The sequence below is a fragment of the Alexandromys fortis genome, unplaced genomic scaffold, assembly GCF_014885135.2.
Source record: "Alexandromys fortis isolate MF-2015 unplaced genomic scaffold, M_Fortis_MF-2015_v1.1 scaffold_90, whole genome shotgun sequence".
NCBI lineage: Eukaryota > Metazoa > Chordata > Mammalia > Rodentia > Cricetidae > Alexandromys > Alexandromys fortis.
The window spans coordinates 651,044-677,307 of record NW_026067985.1 but is presented as its reverse complement, the minus strand read 5'-3'; the positions used below and the strand labels follow the sequence as shown (position 1 = coordinate 677,307).

The following is a 26,264-nucleotide window of genomic DNA, read 5'->3' as shown; positions in this document are numbered from 1 at the left end:
GTCTCCTACATCCAGCCAAGTTGATAATCTTTGCTTTTGTGCCCTCCCCCCATGCCTTGGGGATGGTTTCCATGATCATCACTGCCGACTGATTCGGTGCTAACTTCAGTTTAGCTCTATCCGCATGTCGTTAACACTGTCATTAATTTTAAAAAGTCGGAAGTTGTTTTCTGACAATCGCTACGTAACATAAACGACGTCTTTGAAGCAATGGCTCAGTGGTTAAGAGTATCTGCTGGAGGACCAAGTTTAATTCCCAGCACCCACCCACATCCGGTAACTCCAGGGTATCCAGCGCCCTCTTCTGGCCACTGGGAGCACTGCACTCCCATTCTCTTGCACGTGCACAAATAAGAAATATAAATAAATACTTTTAAAAAGATGCGTTCCTCTTCCACACCACTTTCTCTGTCCCCTTTTCAGAAGCACTGCTCACTATCACCTCCTCATGGGCCTGTGAGATCATCTTGGCTAGTGTAATTGGGGATTTTTGGCTTTGGCTTTTTGTTTCGTTTTGGGTTTTTTGTTGTTGGTTGGTTTTTTGAGACAAGATTTCTCTGTGTAGCCCTGACTGTACTAGAATTAAAGGCGTGCACCTCCCCCCCCACCCCATGACTAATGTGATTGTTAAAGGTTGAATATAAACCTGGCGGTGGTGGTGCACAACTTTAATCCCAGCACTCAGGAGGCAGAGGCAGGTGGATCTCTGAGTTTCAGGCCAGCCTGGACTACAGAGTGAGTTCTAGGACAGCCAGGGCTATGTGGAAAGACCCTCTCTCAAAACAAACAAACAAACAAAAAAACCAGGAAAAGGGGTTGGGAAACACTTAGAAATCGAGATCCTACTAGCTCTAACATTGAGAGCCACATGGGGAACCTTATTTGGAACCGGGTCTGAGAGGTGAATGAGTTAAAATGGAATCATTGCTTCCCCTGGGGAGAGGGCAAGGTGTGGTCTCGCACTGGGCAGAGGAGACCGCAGTGAGATGTGGGGAGGTGGAGACAAAGACAGAGCTAGGCAGTGCCCTGGGAGGAGGGCTAAATGTGAGGTTGCCGTGGCAACAGAGACAGTGCGTGCCCTTTCTCCATGCCATCGCTCCCTACACTCGAAGGACAATGCACACGACAGATTGTACTTGGTTTGCTCCCATCCTCCGGCGTATCTTAGAGGTTGTGACCATTCTCCAGTAGCTGGTCCCTAGTCGACCATCCCTGTCCCTTCACCCTTCCTTGTACCCCCTCTATGTATTGCCCCTATCCCTGGTCAGTGTGGCGGGTTGAATGAAGATGGTCCCCATAGGTTCATACGTGTGCACGCTTTGTCCCCAGCTGGTAAACTGCATGGATAGATTAAGTGTGTCCTTGTTGAGGTATGTCACTGGGAGCAGACTTGAGGATTTGAAAGCCCCCAGCAGGCTCAGTGTCTCTGTCTCTGTTTCTCTCTGTCTCTCCCCTGTCTCTCTGTCGTCTCTGTCTCTCTGTCTCTGTCTCCCTGTGTCTCTCCCCTGTATCTCTCTCTGTCATCTCTGTCTCTCTGTCTGTCTGTCTCTGTCTGTCTCTATCTGTCTATGTCTGTCTCTGTCTCTCTGTCTGTCTCTGTCTCTCTCCCCTCCCCACTCCCCCTCTGCCTGCGGATCAAGATGTAGCTCTTAACTACTGTTCAATCACCATGCCTGCTCCTGTGCCACCACACTCCCCACCATGATGGTTACGGACTAAGCCTCTGAAACCGTAAGCCAGTCACTAATTAAACGCTTTCTTTTTATCGGAGTTGCCTTGGCCATGGTATTTCTCTATAGCAACAGAAAGACAGTCACCAAGCCCTAGATTCTGGTTGGGTTGCCCAGTGTGAGGCTACAGTGGGAAATGGGGGGAGCAGCCACACCCCATGTAGCTCTGTGATGGCCCCACCTCTCTTCCCACAGCTCCTGGAAACCTCCCCAGCTTCCATGGCCCCTGCCCTGGCCAGTGCGCTTCAGAGCCCAGTTTGTGGGGGAAGGGACTGCTGGCCTCTGGGCTCTAGAACATGCTGTTTCTTCTTCCTAAAACATTCTACTTTTATTTTAGATGACCTGTACATATGTGTGTCTGCCTGTAGTTTCGCACATATGAGTGCAGTGCCCATGGCGGCCAGAAGGGGGCCTCTCTCGGCTCTCTAGTGAGAAGCCTGAGATTAAGATGTCCTCAGGGCCACACCCGCTCTCAAAGCTCTCTGCACACCTGGTCTGGTTTCTGGAGCTACCATGCTTGTCTTAGGTGACAGCCACCCCATATCTGCCTGCTGCTAACTTCACTCCCTCAGAGACGAGACATAGCCACCTGGCTCTGCTCACAGACCTTCCAGATGCTCGAACTATGCCAAGCTCTGCCTGTGATCAGCATTCCATAAACAGCTGTTGGTGGCTCACCTGGCTCCTGGTGGGGAGCTTTGCGAAGGTGGGTTTGATGAGGCCCCTTTAGTAGCAAAACATGGAATGAGCAGGCTGCCTGGCTATAGCTTGGGAATCAGCTGAATAGGTTCCCTGGAAGCAATGCTTTAAAAGATTCCCGAATGTGTATGTGTGTGTGTGCACTTATGTATGTGTGTGCACTTATGTATGCATGCACGTGTTTGTGTGTGTGTGCAGTACATGTGCATGTATACTTGTGTGTGGTACATGTGCGAGCTATGCACATGTGTGTGTGTGTGTGTGGAGAGAGAGACACACACACACAGACAGACAGACAGAAGACAACCCCAGTGTCATCCTCAGGAATATGGTCCACCGCCTTTGCAGGGTCTTTTCTGTCCTGGAACTCACTAATTAGTCTAGATTGGCTGGCCCTGGAACCCCCAGGATCCACCTACCTCTGCCTTCTGCTCCCCAGCACTGAGTTCTATCAGGAACTACCACAGCTGGCATCTGGACATGGGTCCTGGATCTAACCTGGGTCCTCATCCTTGCAAGGCAAGCACTTTACTGACTAAGCCTTCTCCCCAGCTCCAGCAGTGACTTCTGCAGCTTTAAGTTCCTCTGGACACACAAGCTCCCTTGCACCTGGCACTCAGCAAGGAAGATGTTGCTGGTCCAGGCATTGTGCTGGAGCTGGTCTTGGAGAGCAGGAATGGGGGGGGGGGGTTCAGAGACAAAGATAGCCACCTTCACCAGCCAACAGGGAGATCCAAATCAAAGCAAGAACAGCCAGCAGGACAGGTGTAATAAAAAAAAAATAAAAATGGTAGAACAGGAAATGAGAATTTTTACACGCTACCTTAGAATATGACACAGTTTGAAAAACTATTTGTTCACAAGTTCCTACAGAATTACATGTGTCCGAGGAATCCTACCCCAGAACCGTGCTCGTGAGAAACAAAAACACGTGTCCACATAAAGACGTGCACACAGATGATCTCAGCAACATAATTCACACAGACCGGACCCATCCGGGTGTCTGAGGCTGACGGGTGAATACACAACAGAGCAGGGTCAGACATGTAACACTAGTCAGGGGAAAGAAATGGAACGAGGAACAATTCACCTAGGGATGCCGATGAAGCTGGGAAACGAGGTGCCAAGGGAAACGCCCCAGGAGGGGAATGCGGCCATAGAGACTCTGCGGACTTCTAGGTTCTGAGCGGGGAGGAATGATGGCAGGTGCTGGGCTTCTGGAAGAAAAACTGAGAATGTCCTGGTACTTTGCTTGTGTATAATGGTTTCAGATTTGGTGTTTATATGGTGTTTATGTGTGTGTTTGCTTCTTGTGTTTTTTTTTCTTTGATTATTTTTTAAAAATTCTAATTTGTTTGGAGTTTTTGTTTGTTCTGTTTGTCTGTTTGCTTTCTACAGAGAAAGAGAGAGAAAGGGCTGGGAGTTTAGCTGGTGGGGAGTTGGGAAGGATCTGGGAGGAGTCGTGGGGAACCATGATCAAAATAGATTGCATGAAAAGCAGTTTTCAATAAAAATGTTCTAAGGTTGTGACGCGTGAAAGATTGTCCATATACTAAAGACCATCAAGCCGGACACTTTAATTTTGTGTTTGGTGGGGTGTGTGCTATCACATGTACGTGGAGGTCTGAGACCAACTCGCTGGCGTTGGCTTTTTCCTTCCAGTATGAGGTACCAGGGTGTAAAAGGGGTAAAAATTCAGGTTGTCAGTTTTGGCAGCAAGCTCCTATGTTGCCAATTGGAATCCTACACTTTGAGTAGATTGTGTGACGTGTGAACTGTATCTTAGTAAAGCTGCCAACAGGAACAAAGGACATGGGGAGATGGGGTGAAATGTCTTTTCTTCCCCAAGACAGGGTTTCCCTGTGTAACAGCCCTAGCTGTCCTGGAACTCGCTCTGCAGACCAGGGTGGCCTCAAACCCACAGAGATCTGACTGCTGCCTGCCTCTACCTCCTGAGTGCTGGGATTAAATTCACCACCGTCACCCACCTGGTGAATGTCTTTTAGAAGAAAATTGCAAAGGCTTTATGGGAAGATGCAGGGTTCAGCTGAGGCATTGTGGGTAATGATAGTAGATGGTGCCCTCTCTGCAGAGAACCAGGAGTCTCCATTTAAAACCTCCCTTGCCTAAGAACAGGTCCAGAGAAGGCCTTGAAATGCAATGGGACGTGTTAAGAACTGAATAGGATAAAACCCATCTAACTGCAGCAGGCACAAAGCCCACAGAGGCAAGTCTGGCCAAGAACTCAGCCCTGAGGCTGGCAGATGAGGGGTTAAAAAGGTTCCCCAGAGAGCAGTGGGATGCCTGTAAGGTTACAGGCTGTTGGTAATCATTGTGAGGCTCTACTTAGCACCTACATGGCTTGAATCAAGACCACCATTCAACAGGTCCTAGTACACCTGCCTGCAAAACAGGGCTGTTGTCGTCAACGCTCACCCTATAACAATATTCACAGAACATGCTCAGTCATTGAGTCAGTGCCTGGCAGTTTCTCTATATAAAAAGCAAGCAAGGGGGCTGCTGAGATGGCTCAGCCCGTTAAGGGGCTTTGCCGCCCAGCTTGACCATCTGACTTTGATCTCCAAGACCCACTGCTAAGCTGTCCTCCGGCGGTCACATGTGAACCCTGGAATATGTGCACATACACACAGACACACACACACATATACACATATGTATACATATACACACATATATGCACAATAAACAAATGAATTTGTAAAAAGGGTTTGTTTTGTTTTTTCTTTTGAAACAGGGTTTTTCTGTGTAACAGCCAGAGAATTCTCTCTGTGGACCACACTTGCTTCGAGCTCCACCAACCTCTGCCTCCCGAGTGCAGTGTGAGCACCACCAGCCGGGAAAAAAAAAAAAAAGTCTTAAGCAAAAATCCCTACTCTTTCTCAGTCACCCTACGGGCTTTCGGCACCAGCGCCCCCTGCCGGCCTTACCGAGCATTGTCATCGCCAGGACTCGGAGGAGAAACTGCGCCTGCGCAGAAAGCTCTCAACGCTCCTCCTTCCCCTCCTGAGGGCGTGACTTCCCTGGAGACGCTTCTGTGAGGTCACGCCCACTTCCGGGCGGAATCTGGCGGGGGCCACGTGACGCACCAAAGATGGCGGCGCCCAGTGAGGTGGCGTGAAAGTTGTGGGAAGTCGGCGTGGCGGGGTGCGTGAATCAGAAGCGTGAAGGACCTGGGAGCCATGTCGCGACTGATCGTGAAGAACCTCCCTAATGGGGTGAGCAGGAGCCGTGGGAGGGGTCAGGAAGTGAATGAGGCGGGAGGATGGAGGGGTTCTTAAGTCTGAGGCAGGACTGGCACCCGGTAGCAGGCATTCGGTAACTGCGTGCCGTGCGGGGTCAAGGAGGAAACCAGCGCGCGTTTGTGGTGACAGGCGACCAGGTGGCCACTCAGAGGACTCTTCCTTGTGGTGGCGGTTAATTTTGGTCAACTTTACACAAGTCGGAGTCACTTAGAAAGAGGGAATTTCGGTTGATGAATTGCTTCCGTATACTTGCCCGGTGGACAAGTCTGTGAGACGTTGGTGGGTGATTGACGTGGGAGGGCCTAGCCCGCTGTGGGTGGTGTCACCTCTGGGTAGCATAAAAATGCTAGCTGAGCAAGTAAAGTCTGCAGAGTTTCTCCGTGGTCTCTGCTTCAGTTTCTGCCTTGGCTTTCCTGGATGTGTGATTGGGACCTGTAAGCCAAATAAGCCGTTGTCCTCCCTAAGTTGCTTTTGGTCTTGCTGTGGATGGCAACAACAGGAAGCCGACCAGAGCACTTACTGTTCCACTATCACAGAGCAAGCTCAGCTCCAGACTGGTTTCAAAGCCAAGTGTGGTGGCACACACCCATTGTCAGCTTTCAGTAGGATGGCAAGCGAGAGGCCAACCTGGGTTACATAGCAAGATATGGCAAAATTAAATAAGCAAACAAATAAATAAATGAATTTGTTTGGGCTGTTGGTGGGGCCACATGCCCCTAGAACAGCGGTTCTGAGCCTTCCTAAAGCTGCAGCCCTTTAATACAGTTCCTCATGTTCTGGCAAAAGCCCCCCCCCACCATAAAATTATTTTGTTGCTCGTTCATAACTATCATCTTGCTACTATTGTAAATTGTAATGTAAACATCTGATGTGCAGGTTATCTGATACGCATCCCGCAAAGGGGGTTGCAACCGGCACGTTGAGAACCACTGCCCTTGAGCCACACCCAGAAGTCTGGCCTGTTGAGAATAAAGCATCCAGTTGTCTACACTGTGGGACATTTTAGTCACATTATAGTAATAACATGTTAACTAGCTCTTATAGACCAGGCTGGCCTCAAACTCACAGAGATCCGCCTGCCTCTGTCTCCCTAGAGTGCTGAGATTAAAGGCGTGCACCACCACCGCCCATCGGTATTTTTTTTTTTTTTTTTTTTATCATCTCAGAGTTCAAGGAGCCTAATGTCAAGGTGTTGTCAGGCACTCACAGCTGGCTGGGGGGGGGCGGGTGTCTAACCTTTCAACATGACACACCATGGCTGCCAGCGGATCTTCTTAGGGTTCTTCAGCATGTGCTGCCCATTGTCCTCTGTGACTCTCGTTCACTTCTGTCACCCCATCCTCCAAGTCCAGATCACCTGGTCTTCTGATTCTCTCCCACCATCTAGTCTTCCTCACTCTGAGCCTTCGACCTCACTGATGGCATTGGAGTACCAGAAAAGAGATCCAGGATGCTCTACCCCATTGGGATTTTGGTTTTGAACCACAGTCTTAGGCAGTGGTAGCGCACGCCTTTAATCCCAGCATTTGGGAGGCGGAGGCCGGAGGATGGGAGTTCAAGGTCAGCCTGGTCTACAGAGTGATTTCTAGGACAGCCCAGCCAAGGCTATGCAGAGAAACCCTGTCTTGAAAAACAAAATGAAAGAAAGAGACAGACAAACAGAACCTTAGTTTGTAGCCCAGGCTGACCTTGAATTTGCCATCCTCCTGCCTCTGCCTCACCATACACAACTTCATCTCAGGATTCTTTTCTTTTTAGAGAAAGGGTCTGGTTAGTAGTCCTAGCTGTCCTGGAACTTGACATGTAGACCAGGCTGGCGTGAAATTTAAGAAATCTACCTCCTAAGCCTCCAGAGTCGTAGAATTAAAAGTGCACATCACCATCCCTGGCTTCATCACCAGGGTTTAAACACGTCTGCACATCTGAAATGTCCCTTTTGAAATACCAGGGTGTGGTGGAGCATTTCTGTTGGGACTGGGAAGGGAGGCAGATGGATCTCTAGTTAGAGCCCAATGAGGGCTACAAACTCTTCTTTGCAGTGAACCACAGTGCAGCCCCAGGTGCTGGGGATCAGGGTGTGGTTGTCTTTAATGAGTTCCATTCTTCCCTCCCACGGTTAGTAAACATTTACACAGCTTCCCTTGTCTGTTTATTTAGAAAAGCCTCAGCCACAGATGGATGCTGTAACTGATGTGGACCTCACAGGGCCCAGGATAAATAAGAAAGCGCACTTGAGGTGCCCCCGGGGTCTCATTCCCTCACTAAAGAAGTGGTAACCTGCTTGTGGTACTCAGCTGGCATCAGGCTCCATGTTGCCATCTTTTCACCTGCAGGGTGACCTCCAGGTCCTCTAGGTGTCCAGCTTGTCTGTCTCTTTGCTCTGGGGATCCCGGCTCCTCATCATGCCCCTTCTCCCCTAGATGAAGGAGGAGCGGTTCCGGCAGCTGTTTTCCGCCTTTGGCACACTGACTGACTGCAGCCTTAAGTTCACCAAAGATGGCAAGTTCCGCAAGTTCGGCTTTATAGGCTTCAAGTCGGAGGAGGAGGCGCAGGCAGCACTGAGCCATTTCAACCGGAGTTTTATTGACACATCCCGGATCACGGTGAGTCAGAGAGTCTCATCCTGCCTGCCGTGGAGAGTTTGCCTTACCTCAGGACTACCCAAGCTCTCAAGAGCCCAAGCATCATTTCCTGAGAATCTGCTAACTGTTCCCTCTCCAGAGTGTCTGATGAGTTAAAGCTTTTGACTTTCGTTGTACTCTGTTGTTCGACCTTTGTACCCTGAACACTTTGTGATTACGGTAGAATTGATAGAATCAGTCACTTCTAAAGGCATGTCACTGGGATAAAGTGGCTTGCTAACTGGTAACAGCCTGGACTGTCTGGGGATGGCTCATGGGCATGTCCCCCCAAAGCTGCCTCTGAAAGTGTACCCGAGGTGACAGGGCTGAGCGCCACATCGGTTCATACACGGTCCCTGGCGTTCTTCTACACTTCTGTCGTCACCCTGACAGCCACCATTTGCTGTTGCCCTGTGCCAGGCAGGTGCTGCCCCACCCCCCAACATCCTTTGTTAGCCTAGGGGGTGAATGTGGATTTCCAATCCCCATGTGCCCCAAGTTCTGTCTCCGCTCTGTCGTCACCTGCTTCCTGGGCCCCCCCGTCTCTGTCTTAACCTTTTGGTGTGAGCAGAGGGGACAGCATCATTTCCTGTCACCTACTGGAGAGCGTGGGAGACAGAGCTAGTTCTCTGAATGGCAGTAGCCAGAATGACTTTTTGGAGGACGATGTCTAGGGTGGGTGGATCGCTTTAATGCACTCAGCAAGTCAGTGACCACTGCATTCTGGGAAAGCCACCCCCCCCTAGAGCTGAAGGGGGCATACACGTGTCAGGGTGTCGCAGCAGCTGTGGAAGCCAGCTCTTTTCCCCCATACAGGTGGAATTCTGCAAGTCCTTTGGAGATCCAACGAAACCCCGAGCCTGGAGCAAACATGCCCAGAAGCCCAGCCAGCCCAAGCAGTCATCACAGGACTCCATTCCCTCAGATACTAAAAAAGTATGCAGGTGGTGTGCCCCGCCCTGTGCCCAGTGTTGGCAGGGTGGTCTCTCGCTGGGAGGGAGTGGAAAGTATCTTTCGGATGGTTTTGGAAGGTGGGCATGCCCAGGGCAGTGCACTTCGTCTTCCTGCCTTCATCATTGCCATGACCCTGTCTGCCTTCCACTTTCAGGATGACAAAAAGAAAAAGGTGCCCAGTGACCTGGAGAAGGTGAGTGTTCTGTGGTTGGAGGTGGGTGGGTGTGAACACTGAGAGAGACGGTGGAGGGCTGGAGAGCCTCTGCCTCACCTCTCTCTTTCCTGCCTCTCCCCCGGCTGACTGCCGCAGCTGAAGGAAGATGCCGAGTTCCAGGAGTTCCTGTCGATTCACCAGAAGAGGGCCCAGGTGGCCACATGGGCAAATGATGCTCTGAACACCGAGCTCCCGAGAGCAAAGACCAAGCCAGCGAGTGACTATCTGAACTTCGACTCTGACTCAGACTCAGGACAGGAGAGTGAGGAGGAGCCAACTGGAGAGGAACCTGAAGGTGAGCGTATACCCCAGGTACATGTGGGCCTTTGCCTTGCCCTGACCGGATGGGCACAAGGACAATATACTTGGCACAGGCATACAAAGGACTCTTTGTGTGACACTTTCTGGTGACAAGGGCTGCAGGAAAGGGACAGTCAGGTGCTTCCCTCCAGCCACCTGTGGGATGGGCAGCCTACCCACAGGCCGATCTGGTCACCTGACTCAGCCAGTATTCACCGAGCATGAGCAGTGTGCCAGCACAGCTTTGGAGACTATGGACACAGCAGTGAGAAAAGACCCCAAGGATCCCCGTACCTGTAGCGTGGGCTTTGCAGTAAGAGCAGAGGGACAGAGACAAGTGGTTCCCAGCTGAGCAGGTGTGGTGACCCCGTGTGGGAAAGCTTCCCAGAAGGGTGCCTGCTGTGCTAGGGGATAGTGGTAGGATGTCTTGTCCTCATGGGCCCTGCTGTGACTGCTAAGTAGCCTATCAGCACAGAGCATAGGCCCTAAGTCCTATGGTCCACTCTAAGAGCTCTTCTGGTTTATCGGTGAGGATGTGGGACTAACTCAGCTCAGCCTGAGTAAGGGACAAAGTGGCAGGTGTGCATCACAGACATGTGCTTAGTGTCTAACAAGGACTATAATCTGCACTCTTGTAGAGTTTGCTGAACCAGGAGATTATTGTAGTCTCTACTATGAGCTGTGTTGTGTGTATTACTTTAATATTGTTTAAATATTAACGTAAAGGGGGGATCTTGGGGAGCTGGGGGTGATCGACTCAGCAGTTGAGAGCACTTAACTCCTCATCCATATCTGAGTTCAGTTCTCAGTCCACACAGTGGCTCACATTGGCCTGAAACTCCAGCCCAAGGGTATCTGCTGCCCCCAGCTGGCACCCGTGGGCACTGCACTCATGGTCTCACATCCACACACAGACACATACATGACTAAATCTTATCAGGGAGGAGTGTCGTGGGCAGGATGGGAAGACATGCAAAGTCACATGTGGTCTGATTCAGTGCCAGGTGTTGATCAGAGTGGATTTGTGTGAGGGCCATGGCCGTGGTGGGCATTTTGTCTCTGCTCACTAAGGCCGCTGACCCTCTGTGTCCCCAGAGGAGCAAGGCCTGCAGACAAAGGCAGCCACGCAGAAGGAACTGTCCGACATGGACTACCTGAAGTCCAAGATGGTGCAGCGGGCTGAGGTGTCCTCCGAGGATGAAGAGGACAGCGAGGATGAGGCGGTGAACTGTGACGCGGGCAGCGAGGAGGAGAAGGAGGAAGAGGAGGAGGGCTCCCCTGCCTCCCCAGTCCCGCAGAAGAGTACGAGTGGGGCAGCCGCTGCTGACAAGGTGCGTGTTCTGCTGTGAGGGCTGAGGGAGAGACTGGGCCTGGTCACGCAGGGTCACTGCAGCCCCCTCCCTAGGGACCTGCCTGGGAGGGAAGGCCACTTAGCCACAGGATGTCTTTACAGCCTAGGTCCCTGAGCTGGAGTGGGGAGGCCGCCTGTTGCTGGAGTTGGGGGGTGTTGATGAGCTGGAAAGGGGAGGCCGCCTGTTGCTGGAGTTGGGGGTGTCGATGAGCTGGAGTGGGGAGATCCCCTGTTGCTGGAGTGTTGGGTATCCATGAGCTGGGTAGGTCTTGCCATGTATTTAGCAACAAGATGGATAGATGTACGGAAGCCTATCACTCAGATGAGGTCAGGGAGGGCTCACTGCATGCTGGGTAATGTCCCCGGCAAGTCACTGGTTCTCCTTACAGTCCTCTGCGCAGATGAGGAAGCAGGGCTCGGAGGGGCAGTGGCTCACCCTTGGTCATGACTGGCAGATAGTGGGGCTGGGACTCTGAAGCTGAGATTTCAAAGATGACTGAGACCTTGAGGATGCTCCCTCCCCTAATCTCCCACTAGAAGGTCCTCTGTGCTGCAGAGACAGGACACGTGGACACTTGGGTGGGACCACATCTCCTCCCCAGGACCATCTCATCTCCTGCCCCGCTCTTCACTTCATTGCTGCCAGTTCAAACCAACAGGCCCTGTCCAGGACATGTGGCAGTTAGGAGTTCACATCCCAGCACTGACCCTCAGAGCCTGTTCCCCTGGGTGAGATGCATCCACCCCTCAGGCTTCTGATCTCCACCTTGCCTCATGGCATGTTTCCCTACAGTGCCTGGATTGGGCCGTTCAGTTTCCAGAGGATGACTGTGGTGTAGTCACCATGCATGCATCCCTCAGCTGGAGCCAGGGAGGCCCTTGGGGTTCATGTGATGAAGGAAGCCGGGGTACACAGCAGCCCAGGACAGGCTTTTGAGCTTCAGAGAGACCGAGAGCAGAAGTTCTTTAGAGCTGTTGGAACTCCAGAACTCTGGGCATGATCTCAGCACCCCTGTGGGGTTGTACTGCCCAGCCTAGCACTGGAACATGCTGGGCAGTATGTGGCACAGGACAAGCTCAGCCTCTGGAGTATGCCTCAATTTCCCTGGGGCCAAGGCCTCTGTCTGTGGGCCAACGGCTCTCCAGGCTCTGCCTGCAGCCCTCATCTCGGGTGTAGTGAAGGCTCCACAGCTGCCTGTCCCCATCCATTTGGGCTCAGCTCATAACAGTCACGGATTCTCGTGGAGTCGTCCAGCTTCCCCAGCTGCAGGTGCCCCTTCTAGCGCCAGTGTGCCACAGCCTGCCATGTGGGTTCAGGTACTCACCACAACCCTTTTTCCTCTGTCATCACTCAGGTAGAGAAACCAGTCGGCAGGAAGGAACCCACCACCCCTTACACCGTGAAGCTCCGGGGAGCCCCCTTCAATGTCACTGAGGTGTGTGTTCACGGAAGACAGGATGCAGAGAGGATGGTGGGGGGTGCCAGGGTGAGGTGAAACCATGAGCTAGAAGTGGGTGTGGAGGCTGCTGAGTCACATCCCGGAGGGGAGGGCCAGGGTGGACAGGCTCACTGTCTAAAAGCGAGGGAGCACAGGGATGGAGAGACAGCTCGGGTCAGAGTGCTTGGATCTCCGTTCAAGCCCCAGGATAGAGAAAACTAAATCAGATCCATGATGTTACTGCTAACTTAACAGACAAGATGAGGTCAGGTGTTTACTTCTCTTGTTTTGAGAACTGGGGGCAAGCACACGGCCACTAAGCTATGTCCCTGATAAGGTTGTCAGGTGCTTGGAACCCTAAGAGAAAGTGTCAGAGAATTGTCACTGTCCAGTTGCTGATCGTTAATGGTTCAATGAAGTATTTCACTGGTAAAAAGTGAAGACAGAAGGGAAAACACATTTCTTTTCCTCCCAGAAAAACGTTACAGAGTTCCTGGCGCCCCTGAAGCCAACGGCCATTCGAATAATGAGAAACGTCCACGGGAACAAAACAGGTGAGGCAGAGGCTGCCCTGCCCCACAGCCCCGAGACTGCTGGCCACAGGCTGCCCTGGGGACACCCATTTCTTTTTGGCCATCCATTGCCCTCAGTTCGGCATAGTTCATCTGCATAGACGGGTCTCCTAGCCCTGCGTCTGGTGGCCCTGTACACTGATTCCTTTCCCTCTGTCTCCCTCCCTCTCCGCTCCACTACCCTGGCAGGCTCACATGCCCCGTTGGTAGATGCTGGGCTCAGGGTTGGCTGACCTGCCCATAGGCATGTCTGACAGCTGAGTATATGTGGCATGGCCTTGGGCCATGTCTTCCCAGGGTCTCCTGGTCTCAGAGCACTGTATCGGGCAGTCCTAAGGCAGAGAGTCTGGTGATTGACCAGACTTGGAGCTGGGGTAGACTGGCACCTGTGGGGCCTACCTACTGGCCGGGCCAGGAGGCTATGGGAGATGCAGCAGCAGGAATGTAGCTGCATCTCTCAGAACCACACCAAGGCCCTGTGGTGTGGGAATCCACAGTCTGCAGGCTGTGAGGGTTTTTGGCAGGAAAAGGCCACCTGGGCACTTTTATCCCACTGAGGGATAAAGCGCCCATGCATTAGGAACAGTTAAGTCACTGTCCCATGTCTTGCCCCAACGCCCCTCTTGACTTTATCACATCTTGTACCAAACCAGTTCTCATGTTTAATCCTGAAGAGGGCAGTGGGGGTTAAAGGGGCTCCATCCCAGCTTCGCAGCATAGGAGCCCAGGAGCTAACACCGAGGGCTGCCTTGCCCACTCCTTGAGAACTGTGGCAGCGTTGGTCTGCGGTGAGGACGGTGCCCTGCTTTATAGACTGGGCAGGGAGCTGGAGGCAGTGTGTCCAAGCTGTCAGTCAAGATCAGCCCCGAGCACGGTCCCTCCAGGGCAGCAAGCAGGGCTGGGAAAGAGCTGGGGAGTGGGACTCGGCCATGCATGGAGGGGTCTCTTAGCTGGTCTGGCAGGGCGTGGGCCACTGTCTCTGGGAGATGCGTGGTGGGTCGGTGATGTTTCTGCAGAGAACAGAACAGAGAACAGAAAGGACTTCCTCAGATTTCATGTGGAAAACCCTTGTTCTTTGGGCCAGGTTGTGGCAATCCCCATGTGACATCGGGCATGTGACTTAACTATTCTAAGAGAGGGTGGCCCTGCTCTGCTGCCTCACAGGGTCAGCAAAGATTCCAGGCCTGGATCTGAGCTCCAGGGACAGTGGCCGTGGAGGTGGCCCTGACCAAGCTGAACTGAGTCACAGCACTGCCTCCACCCACACTGCTCTAGGGAATTCAGGAGCAGAGTGGGGCTGGCGGGCAGGAAGGCTGTGCAGTGTAGTCAGGATTTTTGTTTTCTTTGTTTTTTCCACACCTAGCTCTCACTTAAATAAATACAGGGAGACTTATTCTCTACTAATTCTCTACTAATGCCCGGCCGTAGCTTGGCTTGTTTCTAGCCAGCTTTTCTAACCTGAATCACCCTGTTTCTCTAGCTGTGCTTTGCTTCTGGACTTTTTATTCTGTATGTCACCCTTTCCTTCTTACTCCATGGCCCCTCGCTTCCTCCTCTCCTTTCCTCACTCCCCTCTGCTGTCTTCCCTAGATTTCTCCTCCTGTTTATTCTCTCCACCCAGCCCCGTCTATCCTTTCTCTTGCCTTGCTATTGGCCATTTAGCTCTTTATTAGAACAATCGGGTATTTTAGACAGAAAAAGTAGCACAGCTTTGCAGTTAAACCAACGAAACATAAAAGGATGCAGTACATCTTTGCGTCGTTAAACACATGCCCCACAACGTAAACGATGGAACCCCTCCGAAGCTAGCATTGCACCACCATGGCGTTCACTCCCGGGACCCACATCTCCATACAGCCAGGTTTTCCAGCTCTGCCTGTGACCCTCCTTGTCACTGTCCTCTCTCAGGGTGTGTCTTTGTGGACCTCAGCAGTGAAGAAGACGTGAAGAAAGCTCTGAAGTGCAACCGGGAATACATGGGTGAGAGTGTGTGGGACGCCAGGGAGGTCGTGCCTGTGTTGACTGTACATGTGGTGCTGAAACACCTGCGGGCTCTGGGGACCCAACAGGGAGCAGAGAGTCCACAGCCACAGAGTGAACACGGGAAAGGGAAGGGAGAAATGGCACATAATATCGTCCACCGGAGTGACATGCAGGGGGCAGGCTGTGCTGACCTGAGCTCCAGCTCCCTGGAAGAGCCTGTGACACTGGCTAACTTGGGAGGACAGCAGCAGAGCAGAAGCTAATGCCACCCTCGGGAAGCTCAGCCAACTTCAGGCACATACAGGCATGGCCCCTGTCTTCATGTAGGTGGACGCTATATTGAGGTCTTCAGGGAGAAGGCCCCCAAGGCCCACAGCCCCCCAAAGAGCAGCACCACACCCTGGAAGGGCCGCACGCTTGGGGAACATGAGGAGGAGGAGGACCTGGCCGACTCTGGGAGGCTCTTCGTGCGGAACCTGTCCTACACCAGCTCTGAGGAAGACTTGGAGAAGCTGTTCTCTGCCTATGGTGGGTGCTGCATGCACTTGGTCTTGGGTGGGCTTTCTTCCGTCGTCTAGAGGTTCCTCTGCTGTGTGGAGCAGCAGGGAGAATGGTGTCTCAGGCCGGTGTCGCTGTCGTCCCATCCTTAATAGACACCGAGGCACCTGGCTGTCAGAAGTCTTTTTTGTGTTAGAAACAAAAATCTTGCTATATAGCCCAGGCTGGCCTTGAATTTGTAGCAATCCTCCTGCCTCAGCCTCCTGAGTGCAGGCGTTACTAGAGTGTACTGCAGTGCCTTTTTTTCTTCTAAGACAGGGTTTCTCTGTGTAGTCCTGACTGGCCTCGAACTCACTCTGTAGACCAGACTGGCCTCAAATTCAGAGATCTACCTACCTACCTCTGCCTCTGGAGTGCAGGGGTTAAAGATGCCCAGCATGAGGCTGGTCTTTTTGTTGGGTGTATAATGCTGTTATTAAAGGGATCCTTTGGTCTCCTCCAGTCTCTACCCTAGTTTTAGCTTTTAAAAGAGAATCAAGCAGTCAGGAGTTTAATTAAAATAAGCAGGAAGCAGGAATACCCCTTAACAAATGGAGGAGCCAAGCCCAGCAGCAGTGGTTCTGGTCCTAGCAGGTCCTAGGTCCTTCCTCCTGTGCTATTCTCTCCTCTGTGCCCCGCCCCCCAGGGTGGTCACTCCCAGGTAAAGAACACCTTAAAAGCCTGGATCTCGGGCTGTTAAGTGGATGGGCCTAGAGGCACACGCCCTTCAGCCTCTAATCCCAGCACTCAGGAGGCAGAGGCAGATGGATCTCTGAGCTCCAGGCCAGCCTGTTCTACACAATGAGACCCTATCTCAAGGGGGGAAAAAAAGATACAAGACTATGCCAGGGAGTTAAAGTACCCCTAAACCTGAAGAGTTCACTAGGGAAAGATTAACAGCCTCTCTGCACACGCGCCCCTTGCAAGGGCACCCTGACGCCAGTTTGAGCTGTCTCAGCTAATTGACCACCCCCGCCTTTTCCATCTTCTCTTCTTCAGCTCCCCTCCCCACTTTCAGGACCCTGAACTGGCTTGGCTGGAGAGACCAGCACTATGTCCTTTTTGTCCTGTTCTGAGGACCAGTTGGTCAGTCCCTCCCAGAGCTAACTTTCTTCCTAACAGTGCTAGGGCTGGGCCCGGGGCCTTGCATGCTATCCTTACTGTTGCTGCTGTTGTAGTTTGTCCCACTGAAAACTCACCAGCCAGTAAGTTGTCTGGTTACCTATGGGGTTGGGATTATCGCACAGAGGGCAGCAGGGCTCTAAATGGGGCTGAGACCATAACACTTGCAGCATGCCTGAAGTAGCTCATCCAAGGACAGGGTCCCGAGAGTAGGCATGGTGGTGGTGAAACCTCCCAGTGTGCCCACAGCTGTCCTGCCAGGCTCTCCTGCCTGGTATGGCCAGACTGGACAGGAGAGGGCTTGTCTAGACTGTGGGTGTCCATTCGGGAAGATGGAGGTTCATGGTAAGGACGCGATTATGCCCTGTTCAGAGTGGAAAGCTCTGTTTGTCTTGTGTGGGAATGTCATGGCACTTACACGCCGCCACCTGTAGGGGGCACTCTTAGCTGCACTCGTGTGTTGGTACAGATCACCCCATACATGTTCTGTGAACCAGGGATTTGTGATATTTCGTAGGTGAGGAAACAGGCCTGTGTGTGTTAAGTGACAGGGACAAGGGAAGGCAGCCTATAGAGCAGGCAGCAGATGGGGAGATAGCCCACACCTCGAGCGGCTAAGCCAGCTGGCCTTTGCCATGCTCTCTGTGGGACCCAGCAGCCTGGGCTGGTCCAGAACAGCCATTTGTTGATCTCACCAGTCCAGACCTTTCCCTGGCCAGTACCCAATGCTAGCGCTCTGGCCCGCAGCTGACTGGCACTTCTCCCATCTCCAGGTCCCCTGTCAGAACTCCACTATCCCATCGACAGCCTGACCAAGAAGCCCAAAGGTTTTGCCTTTGTCACCTTCATGTTCCCTGAGCACGCGGTGAAGGCCTATGCTGAGGTAGATGGGCAGGTATTCCAGGTAAGTTTGCTCAGGACTAGTCAGATTGCTGGGCTCAAGGAAGCAGGTGTGTGTGTGTGTGTGTGTGTTGTTGTTTTAGACCTTAGTGCTCACAGTGACTTGCCATGCTGTCACCTCAAGTGAGTTTCTAGAGGGCGGAATTTCTAACAGCAGGGGCCTGGCACACGTTGGGTACTTACAGAGTATTTGTTAAGTGAAAAGTGTGCCCTTTGCCTCCTGAAATACTTCTTGGCAGACAGTGAAGTGGGAAGCAGGTAGCCAGGGCGTGCCCAATGGTAACAGGTAGTGCGTACGGTACACCTGCCTGAGCCCCAGGCTGCCTGTTGGGATTATTTGTTCCTGATCTATAGATGGCATGTCACTGTCACCAGGCTAGACCTGCATCCACCTGTGGACTTCTCATGTTCTCTCACTGGGTAGGGACAGAAAGGACGGGATGCAGGTTTGTGGGGCTGTGAACACTTTCCAGAGCTGGAGAACGCAGGAGGCAAAAGCAGGTGGATCTCTGTGAGTTCAAGGCCAACCTGATCTATATATAGTTTCCAGGCCAGCCAGGGGTATATAGTGAGACCCCGTCTTAAAAGACAGAGGGAAACAAAGAAGAAAAATGAACATTTCCTCCAGAGGATCAAAGTTCAGTCTCTAAAGCCATGTTGGATTACACACAACCACCTGTAACTCCAGCTTCAGAAGATCCAACCCGACACACATGGTGCATATATATACAGTCAGGCTCAGGCACACACCACGTGTACATAAATTAAATCTTTTTAAACGTGAACCGTGTTTCCTGTACATGGTGGTGTCAGCTGGCCTCACTACAGTGACCGGCCTTTTGACACATGGATGTCTTAAATTCTAAAGAGTTTACTGGGGGCTGACAGTTTCAGGGCGTGAGCCTGACCGTCATGGTGGAAGTGTCACTACAGACAGGCATGGTGCCAGCGCAGTAGCTGAGTGGTTACCTCTCCAGCCACAAGCATGAGGCAGAGAGAAAGCTAACTGAAGATGGTGTGGGCTTTTGAAACCTCAGTGTCCCCCTCCAACAAGGCCACACCTCCTAATCCTTCCCAAATAGTTTCACAAACTGGGGGCCAAACTTTCAAATCTATGAGCCTATGAGGATCATTCTTATTCAAACTGCCACAAACCACAAGGTCCCTCTGCTGTCTCCCTCCAGTCATACATGGATCTAGTGTACTTGTGACCAGATGAGATGTTTTAGGGCTTCTGTTGCTGTGAAGAGACACCATGACCATAGCAACTCATATAAGGAAAACATTTAATTGAGGTGGCAGCTTATAGTTTCAGTGGTTTAGTCCATTATTATGACGGTGGGGAGCATGGCAGTGTGCAGGCAGACATGGCGCTGGAGACGGAGCTGCTACATGTTGACATGCAGGCAGCAGGAAATAGACTGAATGTCACACTGAGGGAAGCTTGAGCATAGGAGACCTCAAAGCCCACCCCCACAGTGACATACTTCCTTCAATAAGGCCACACCTACTCCAACAAAAATCACACCTCCTAACAGTGACACTCCCTTTGGGAGCCATTTTCCTTAAGGGAAGAACCTGTGTTTACATCCTCCTTCTGTTCCCTCCAGGGCAGGATGCTCCACGTCCTTCCTTCCACTATCAAGAAAGAAGCCAGCCAGGAGGCAGATGCCCCGGGATCCTCTTACAAGAAGAAGAAGGAAGCCATGGACAAAGCCAACAGCTCCAGGTCCTAGTCAGCCCTCAGTGGCCCCTGAGTCCCAGTCCTAGGCTCCACTGCCCTTGGCCCCGTCTTTCACTCTTCATGGTACTGGAGTCCTAGTTCATCACTTCTCAGGGCCTCAGCTTTCCCATTTGTGAGACATGGAGAGCAGAAACAGCGTTTCCCTGTGACCTGCAGCGTAGCATCGGAGGAGGGGTGCTTAGAGTCCCTGCCCAGAGCTAGGACTGAGACTTGGCTTGAGAGAATGTTAGCGACCCCCTCAGTCTCCTGGTCTTCAGACCTCGTGGGCTTGGCTCATGGCCTGGAGTTGGAGGGAGTGAACCACTATGTGACCTCTGTTCTGCCCCTACTCCTCAGTTCTCACAACTGGAACACGCTGTTTATGGGACCAAATGCTGTAGCCGACGCCATTGCACAGAAGTACAACGCCACTAAGAGCCAAGTGTTTGATCACGTGAGTGAAGGGGCTCTGCCTGTGATTTATATCGGATCAGTTCTTCCGCGGGGCAGGTGTCTGGACCTGGACAGCCACAGAGTTAGTTGTCTTAGGCCAACACTGAAGTGGGAGCAGCTTGTGGCCCGGTCAGCCAGGGTGCCTGTTGATACTGCTCATAGCTCACCCTCCCTTGTCACAGGGTCAGCACTGTCCCTGGATACCGAACACACCACCACAGATGAGGTAGTTAGTAATCATGTTTCAGAGAAGCAAGCAGGGTTCATTTTCATGGTGTTTAAAGTCAGGCTATCTAAAGTACTCCTGTTAGAACATGTGCCCAGTATAAAACAACCCGAGCCATTTTCCTGTCTTCCTTTGGTGCGGGTGTGTATAGTTGGCATGGGACGGAATTGAGCAGGCCGCATTTGGTGACATGGCCACTGTTTTGAGCGGCCATAGCCTGACCTAAGAGGGACAGTTGCTTTGGTTCAGATGTCAGGAACCCAGGACAGAAGGACACCTGCTCTTCTGGTGCCCTCTAATGGGGGGAGACACAAATGACAGGTGACAAGAAGCTAGGGTAGGAGCTGCCTGAGGCTGAGGTGGATGAGTCTGAAGCCCCTGCAGGCAGTGAGCTATAAGAACACCAGGGCCAGCTACCTGAGAAAAGCCAGGGGAGGGACCAAGGAGTCCAGAGTTTACTACACAAGTCCGGAGGAGTCTTAGTCCTGGGAGCCTCCGCATAGAGAATGATGTGCGTGGACCACACGCATTTCCCTCTGAGCCACCGACTGACAGTTCCAGGCTTCTTCCTCCCACAGGAGACCAAGGGCAGCGTGGCAGTGCGTGTGGCTCTGGGGGAGACCCAGCTGGTCCAGGAGGTTCGCAGCTTCCTTATCGACAATGGCGTTTGCCTGGACTCTTTCAGCCAGGTGAGTCCCTCACTGCACATAGTGGGTCTCCACTACAGAGCTGGGAAAGGGTTTCCCGGGAGGGAGGCTGGAGAGATGTAGACAGATCCTGTGGGTGATGGGAGCCTGAACCAAGAGGAGGCCTGCAGGAGTGGCCCCTCAGAATATCCCCTGCAGAAGGTCGGGTGTACCCAGTGATGAAAGCCCCCAGCTATTCCTACCTTCTACACCTGGGTACTGAGATGTGGCTCTGTCCTTTGGAAGCCCATAGAGCCACTCTGGGTGTTCCAGTCCGGGTTGAGATCAGGAACTGTTGGAATATGTGTGGCTTGGGGTGAACTGGGGGAGGTGTGGTTCCGTCTGTGGGGCATGAAGCACACAAGAAATAAACGTGTGAGTCTCATGTCCCCCCAGCCCCCACCAAGCCCCCCAGCTCTGCTTTTCAGGTTTGTCCACAAGGGGACCTGATGGGACCACCACCAGTGGTCAGTGCTAAAGCCATGCTGAGGTCACCTTCCTGTTGTCATACATATTCATCTCTTCCCCTCAGGCTGCAGCAGAGCGAAGTAAGACTGTGATCCTGGTGAAGAACCTCCCAGCAGGCACGCTGGCAGCAGAACTCCAGGAGATCTTCGGCCGCTTTGGCAGCTTGGGCCGTGTGCTGCTGCCTGAAGGTGGCATCTCAGCCATTGTAGAGTTCCTGGAGCCCCTGGAGGCCCGCAAGGCCTTCAGGCACCTGGCCTATTCCAAGGTATGGCCGCTGATCTTGGTGGCGCCCTCAGGCTGGCATGGGCCTGGCACATATAGGCTCTGTCCAAGTCCACATTCCATCTAGGAGCTTGCTGCCCTCCTTGTGCTGGCCGTGAGCTGTACCTGGGGCTGCCTCCTGACTTCTGATTAAAGAAAAATTAGGTGTGAGCTTCTTGGGCTACTGTGTGACAAGTGGCCACCAACTTGGTGGCATCAGACAACCGAGTCTGGGCTCCCCAAAGCTGGCGGCCAGGAGCCCAAGCCACCAAGCAGCCAGTTCTTTCCCTCCTCTGCCAGCTGCAGGACAGAGTGTGTCCCCTACTTTCTTGCTTCTGATAACCCCAGTGACCCTTGACTTGACCGTCAGTCACTCCAGTCTCTTCTTTGCTTGAACCGTTCCTCCCTCTGGGCTTTTGTTTTGTTTTTCAAGATGGGGTTTCTCTGTGTAGCCCTGGCTGCCCTAGAACTCACTCTGTAGACCAGGATGTCCTTGAACTCACAGAGATCTGCCTACCTCTGCCTCCCTGGTACTGGGATTATGGGTGTCTCTCTCTCTCTCTCTCTCACACACACACACACACACACACAAAGGCAGGGAGTTTTTTGTTTGGTTGGTTTTTATTAAACTTAGAGCACACTTAGCACAGGGTAGTCTCCCTCCAGGATCTGCTTCACATTGCAGAGTTCGTAGTTACAGGCTCCAGGGCTCAAGGTCAACATGTGACCTTATCTTGGGAAGCCACCATTCAGCCCTGTACAAGGAATTTCTGTCTGACACTTTTATGCTTCATAGGGCTCAGTGTGACAGGAGTCTCCACAGGCTGTACTCTGGCATCTTGCTGTACAAGGGTCCTGGGACTGGCCTATGCAGGAAGGGCTCCGTGCCTGTCACCTCTTCCCCTCAGGCTCTTCTGTCAGGTGGCACTGAGTCTCCCAGCCAGCTCTTTGATGGGGACCTACAACCTTGGCACCCCTGTCCCTACAGTTTCATCATGTCCCGCTGTACCTGGAGTGGGCTCCAATTGGTGTCTTTGGTGCAGCCCCGCAGAAGAAAGATTCCCAACCTGCGCAGACTGCAGAGAAAGACAAGGCAGAGTCAGAGATGGGTAAGAACAGCGTCTGGGGTCACCATGCTATGGGCAGTCGTGGGAAGAGGGCGAGGGCAGCTGAGACTGTTACTGGGCCACTGGCCAGATAGATGCCCTGCAGAGAGATTGCATAAGAGCATCAAGTGCCCTTTAAAAAGTGAGCCACGTGAGGTGGCCAACTTTCAGCCTCTTGGTGGAGGGCTATAGGGACAGAATCTTTGAGTGATTGACAGGGATGAAAGAGGCTGTGTAAATCTTGTCTATCATCAAGGTGGCTGCTGGAAGACATGTTCCCTCTGCAGCAGCTTGGGTGCCACATTGCCCCTGGTGTCCAGTGGCTGCATGATCAGAAAAGGAAAAGGCAGTGGTCCCCCTAGCTGGTGCCTCACTGTGATGTCAGGGTCAGGATCACTGTCCCCCATCAGACTGATGGCTCAGCAGTGCTGTTACTCCGAGAACATGAAGCACCCAGGTGTCGTGCCAGGGTCACCCTGGGCAGTGGACCAGCAGATGTGAGGGCTTTCACTAGCGTCAGATCCCCTGCCTCTCTGCTCTTGAGTACTGGGACTACACCCACTTCCTGTGGTCTTTGTATATTAATGTGTATGGACATGGGACTATATTGCCCCCAAGAAAAGCAAAGGCCAGTAATGAGGTTGGCAGATGGAGGCTCAGATTCTTGCCTGGGTTGAGTGACATCTCTGCTCGCTCCACTGAGGGTCTGCCTGAGGCCATAGTTCCAGATGGGAAGGTAGTTCTGTCTCTGCCCTTTGACCCTGACACTTTCTGTAGCTGGTGAGACCTTTTACACACCCTTTCCTAGTTTCTGTTAGGAGGCAGCATGGTTGTGATAAGTCAAGTGACGTCCCTTCTTGCAGTCCTGTGTTTGTTTTACATTAGAGTTGAGGGCTGGAACCTCAGGCGGTGGATGTTCTGCAAGTGTTTAGTTTTGATCTGCCCACCTCTCTCTGGGTTAGTTCTTACCCCATATCACCCCCGGCCTCCAGCTGCCTTCCTTCTTGGCTCTGAACTACACTTGAACCTGGGTGATACGTTTTGGCATAAAGCAAGTACTATTGTCAAGCATGAAAGTTAACCAAGGCCAGGGTTCCTAGAGACACACCCCAGGAGGCCCATCTCCCGACTGGGCGGCAGCATCAGCCTGTGAGGCACTGAGCCAGCCATGAAGATGGTGTGTGGCTTTGCCTGCCTGTCCTGATATATTCGTCTGACACAGTACCCCCCCCCCCCCCCCAGGTGACACTGGAATCCGCACACTGTTTCTCCCTGTGTGTTCCTGGGCCAGTCTATCACTGCACCCCAGGTGCTCAGCATGCAGCCCTAGGCACAGGGCAGGGTCGGCAGGATGGCTTCAAAGGTAGAGGACTGTGGGAAGCTGTGACTCCATCCCTCTGCAGGGAGGGCTGGCTTATGGTGGTGCTTGTGCCTGAGCCTCTGGCACACATGAGGTTTGAAAGAGGCTTCAGGTGTTTGGTGGCCCCAACCAATGAGTGGTCAGGACACTGAGGTGTGAAGCTGACTTTAGGTGGTTGTGGCCTGAGCCCATGCGTGGTCAGGACACTGCGGTGTGAAGGTGACTTTAGGTGGTTGTGGCCTGAGCCCGTGAGTGGTCAGTGGGATCCTGAGGTACAGTTACAGCAGTTGCGTTGTTCTGGGGAGATGCACGTGCTGTCTAGTGTTCCTTGCATTGGTAGGGGAGTGTCTCCTTTCTCTGAGTTCTGTCTTTGCGTCTGTAACATGGATGATAGCCACCAGAATGACCAAGGTCACTGTTGTCACCCACAGGCTGGAAGCCAAGTGGCATTTCTCCAGGTGCTCTTGTAGCCACCCACACAGAGCCTGCTGGCCAGAGTTTCTAGCTGGCCTGGTAGGGCTGAGTAGTGTCGGTGGCCTTGGGTGCAGACCTTTCTCTGGAACTAGAGGTTTCCTGACACCAGCGTCTGGGGTCTGGAGTTGGTGCTCTGTTGCCTTGTCCCCACCAGGCTCTGACCCTGGGAGGGGCTGGTTTCCAGGGCTACCGCCTGTGACCTGCACCGAGGTCCTCAGATCTAGGAGAAAGGCCGAGCACTTACCCATATTTGGACTGGGAAGCTGTCCCTGGCTGTAGCCCTGCCTAGGCCCACTGCATCCTGTGGCTCTTCTAATCTTTGTTTTACTACACAGTCCCCTTTCTGTCCCAAGTCCTCTGAGTTCCATCCTGTGCCCCCTCACCCCCTGCCCATTGCGCATTGTTTCTGAGGCGCCACCAGCTCTCCCATCCCTGTGGGGTGAGGACCAAGAGTGCAGGGGACCCAGACTCAGATTTCACAGGCAAGGAGGAGGTGGGATGGGCAGGCTTTTCTGCAGTGAGCTTCTGTTCCCTGCATGGGTCCCGAGGGAGAGGAACAACGTGTTTTATCTTCCCACAACCAAGACCCTCACCTCCAGATAAAGGGCTGTGAGTCAGGGGAGGTCCCACAAAGCTGCTGGCTGCTGATAACAGGCTGTGCTGTGGGCCTCACAGGAGCCTGGAGTGGGGAGGGGCAGGGGAATCCTGCAGCCTGATTATAATGGCGCCCCCTGTGGCTGTCTGTCATTGTACTGACTGAGGTAGAGGTGGCTTTTTCCCTGCTCCTTCCAGACCCTGCAGCGCACCTGGCATCTAGCTTCTCACCCCAGCCCTTGCCCTTGCCCAGGCCTCCACATTTCTTACTCCCTCTCTCTGGTTCTTCTTGCCTTTCTTGTCATCCATTTGGATTTCATGATACCCCTTTTTTTTTCTTTCTTTTGTCACTTGGGGCTAAAGCAGAAGCAATTCTTTTAAAGACCTTGTTTCCACCCTCCTGGTGCTTCAGCCACCTCCAGCCCTTCCTTGGACCCAGGAGGCCACTGGAACTGTTCTGGCCAGACACCTAAGAGTAGATGCCAGCCATGCTCAAAAGTCCCCTATCTTCTGAGGCTGGGACTAGGAGTAGCTAGCCTGCTACTTGGATACTGATTTCCTAGCTTAATTTGTTGTTAAAGCTGAGTGTCGTCTTTCTGTGACCATCTGATCACGCTCAGAGGCACATGCCAGGGGCTGCCAGGCTCCTGTCCCCTGGATGCTGCTGAGAGTGGCCTGAGTCCAGACCAGGGATGGGAGGAGGGTAGGGTCAGCAGTGGGGCACAGGCCAGGACTTAGAGCATGAGGCCAGCAAACTAGTTCCTTTGCTGGCCCCAACTGAGGATGAAGGCTAAGTGCTACCAACTTAAGTTGCAAGAATTGATAAACTGGGTTTTTTTAAACAGCTATTTTTTATTCCTGAAGACTCCACCTTTCTTATCATGCTGAGGTGATGTCCCCAAGTGTCAGACACTGACCAGTTCCAACAAGGGACACCGCTCTTGTGGGCGCCACACCTCCTGAGCCGTCGTCTTCCTTACCTTCCCTGTGAAAATGGCTTTCCTGATTCTGATGAACCCTTGCACCAACCTGAGACTGCCTGATGGTTAGGGTTCAGACGCAGAAGCCTCCAAAATATTCTTTAGGCTCTCATGTTTCCTGAAGCAACAGCTCAAGGTCTTGGCACACATGTTAGAGATGTCTGTCACAAGCCTCCTGAGCCTTCCCCAGGATCTGATGTCCCCACTCCCCATCACGAGTCACACTTTTCCTCCACTGTGGTAGCGTT

General features: G+C 52.6%; 1 protein-coding gene across 2 annotated transcripts in view; it reads left to right on the top strand.

The window, feature by feature from the left end:
- The first annotated feature begins 5,507 nt into the window (after nt 1-5,507).
- Rbm19 (RNA binding motif protein 19) overlaps nt 5,508-26,264 on the top strand; it is an 80,278-nt gene continuing 59,521 nt past the window's right edge. For both annotated transcript variants that reach the window (XM_050158996.1, XM_050158995.1), the window contains exons 1-16: nt 5,508-5,665; nt 8,113-8,295; nt 9,130-9,249; nt 9,422-9,460; nt 9,578-9,776; nt 10,877-11,112; nt 12,488-12,568; nt 13,047-13,125; nt 15,052-15,123; nt 15,454-15,654; nt 17,559-17,689; nt 19,296-19,414; nt 19,766-19,862; nt 20,666-20,776; nt 21,306-21,506; nt 22,491-22,611. In XM_050158996.1, the coding sequence (XP_050014953.1) occupies nt 5,630-5,665; nt 8,113-8,295; nt 9,130-9,249; nt 9,422-9,460; nt 9,578-9,776; nt 10,877-11,112; nt 12,488-12,568; nt 13,047-13,125; nt 15,052-15,123; nt 15,454-15,654; nt 17,559-17,689; nt 19,296-19,414; nt 19,766-19,862; nt 20,666-20,776; nt 21,306-21,506; nt 22,491-22,611 (2,026 nt within the window). In that variant the 5' untranslated portion in view covers nt 5,508-5,629. The remainder of the gene's footprint in view (nt 5,666-8,112; nt 8,296-9,129; nt 9,250-9,421; nt 9,461-9,577; nt 9,777-10,876; nt 11,113-12,487; nt 12,569-13,046; nt 13,126-15,051; nt 15,124-15,453; nt 15,655-17,558; nt 17,690-19,295; nt 19,415-19,765; nt 19,863-20,665; nt 20,777-21,305; nt 21,507-22,490; nt 22,612-26,264) is intronic.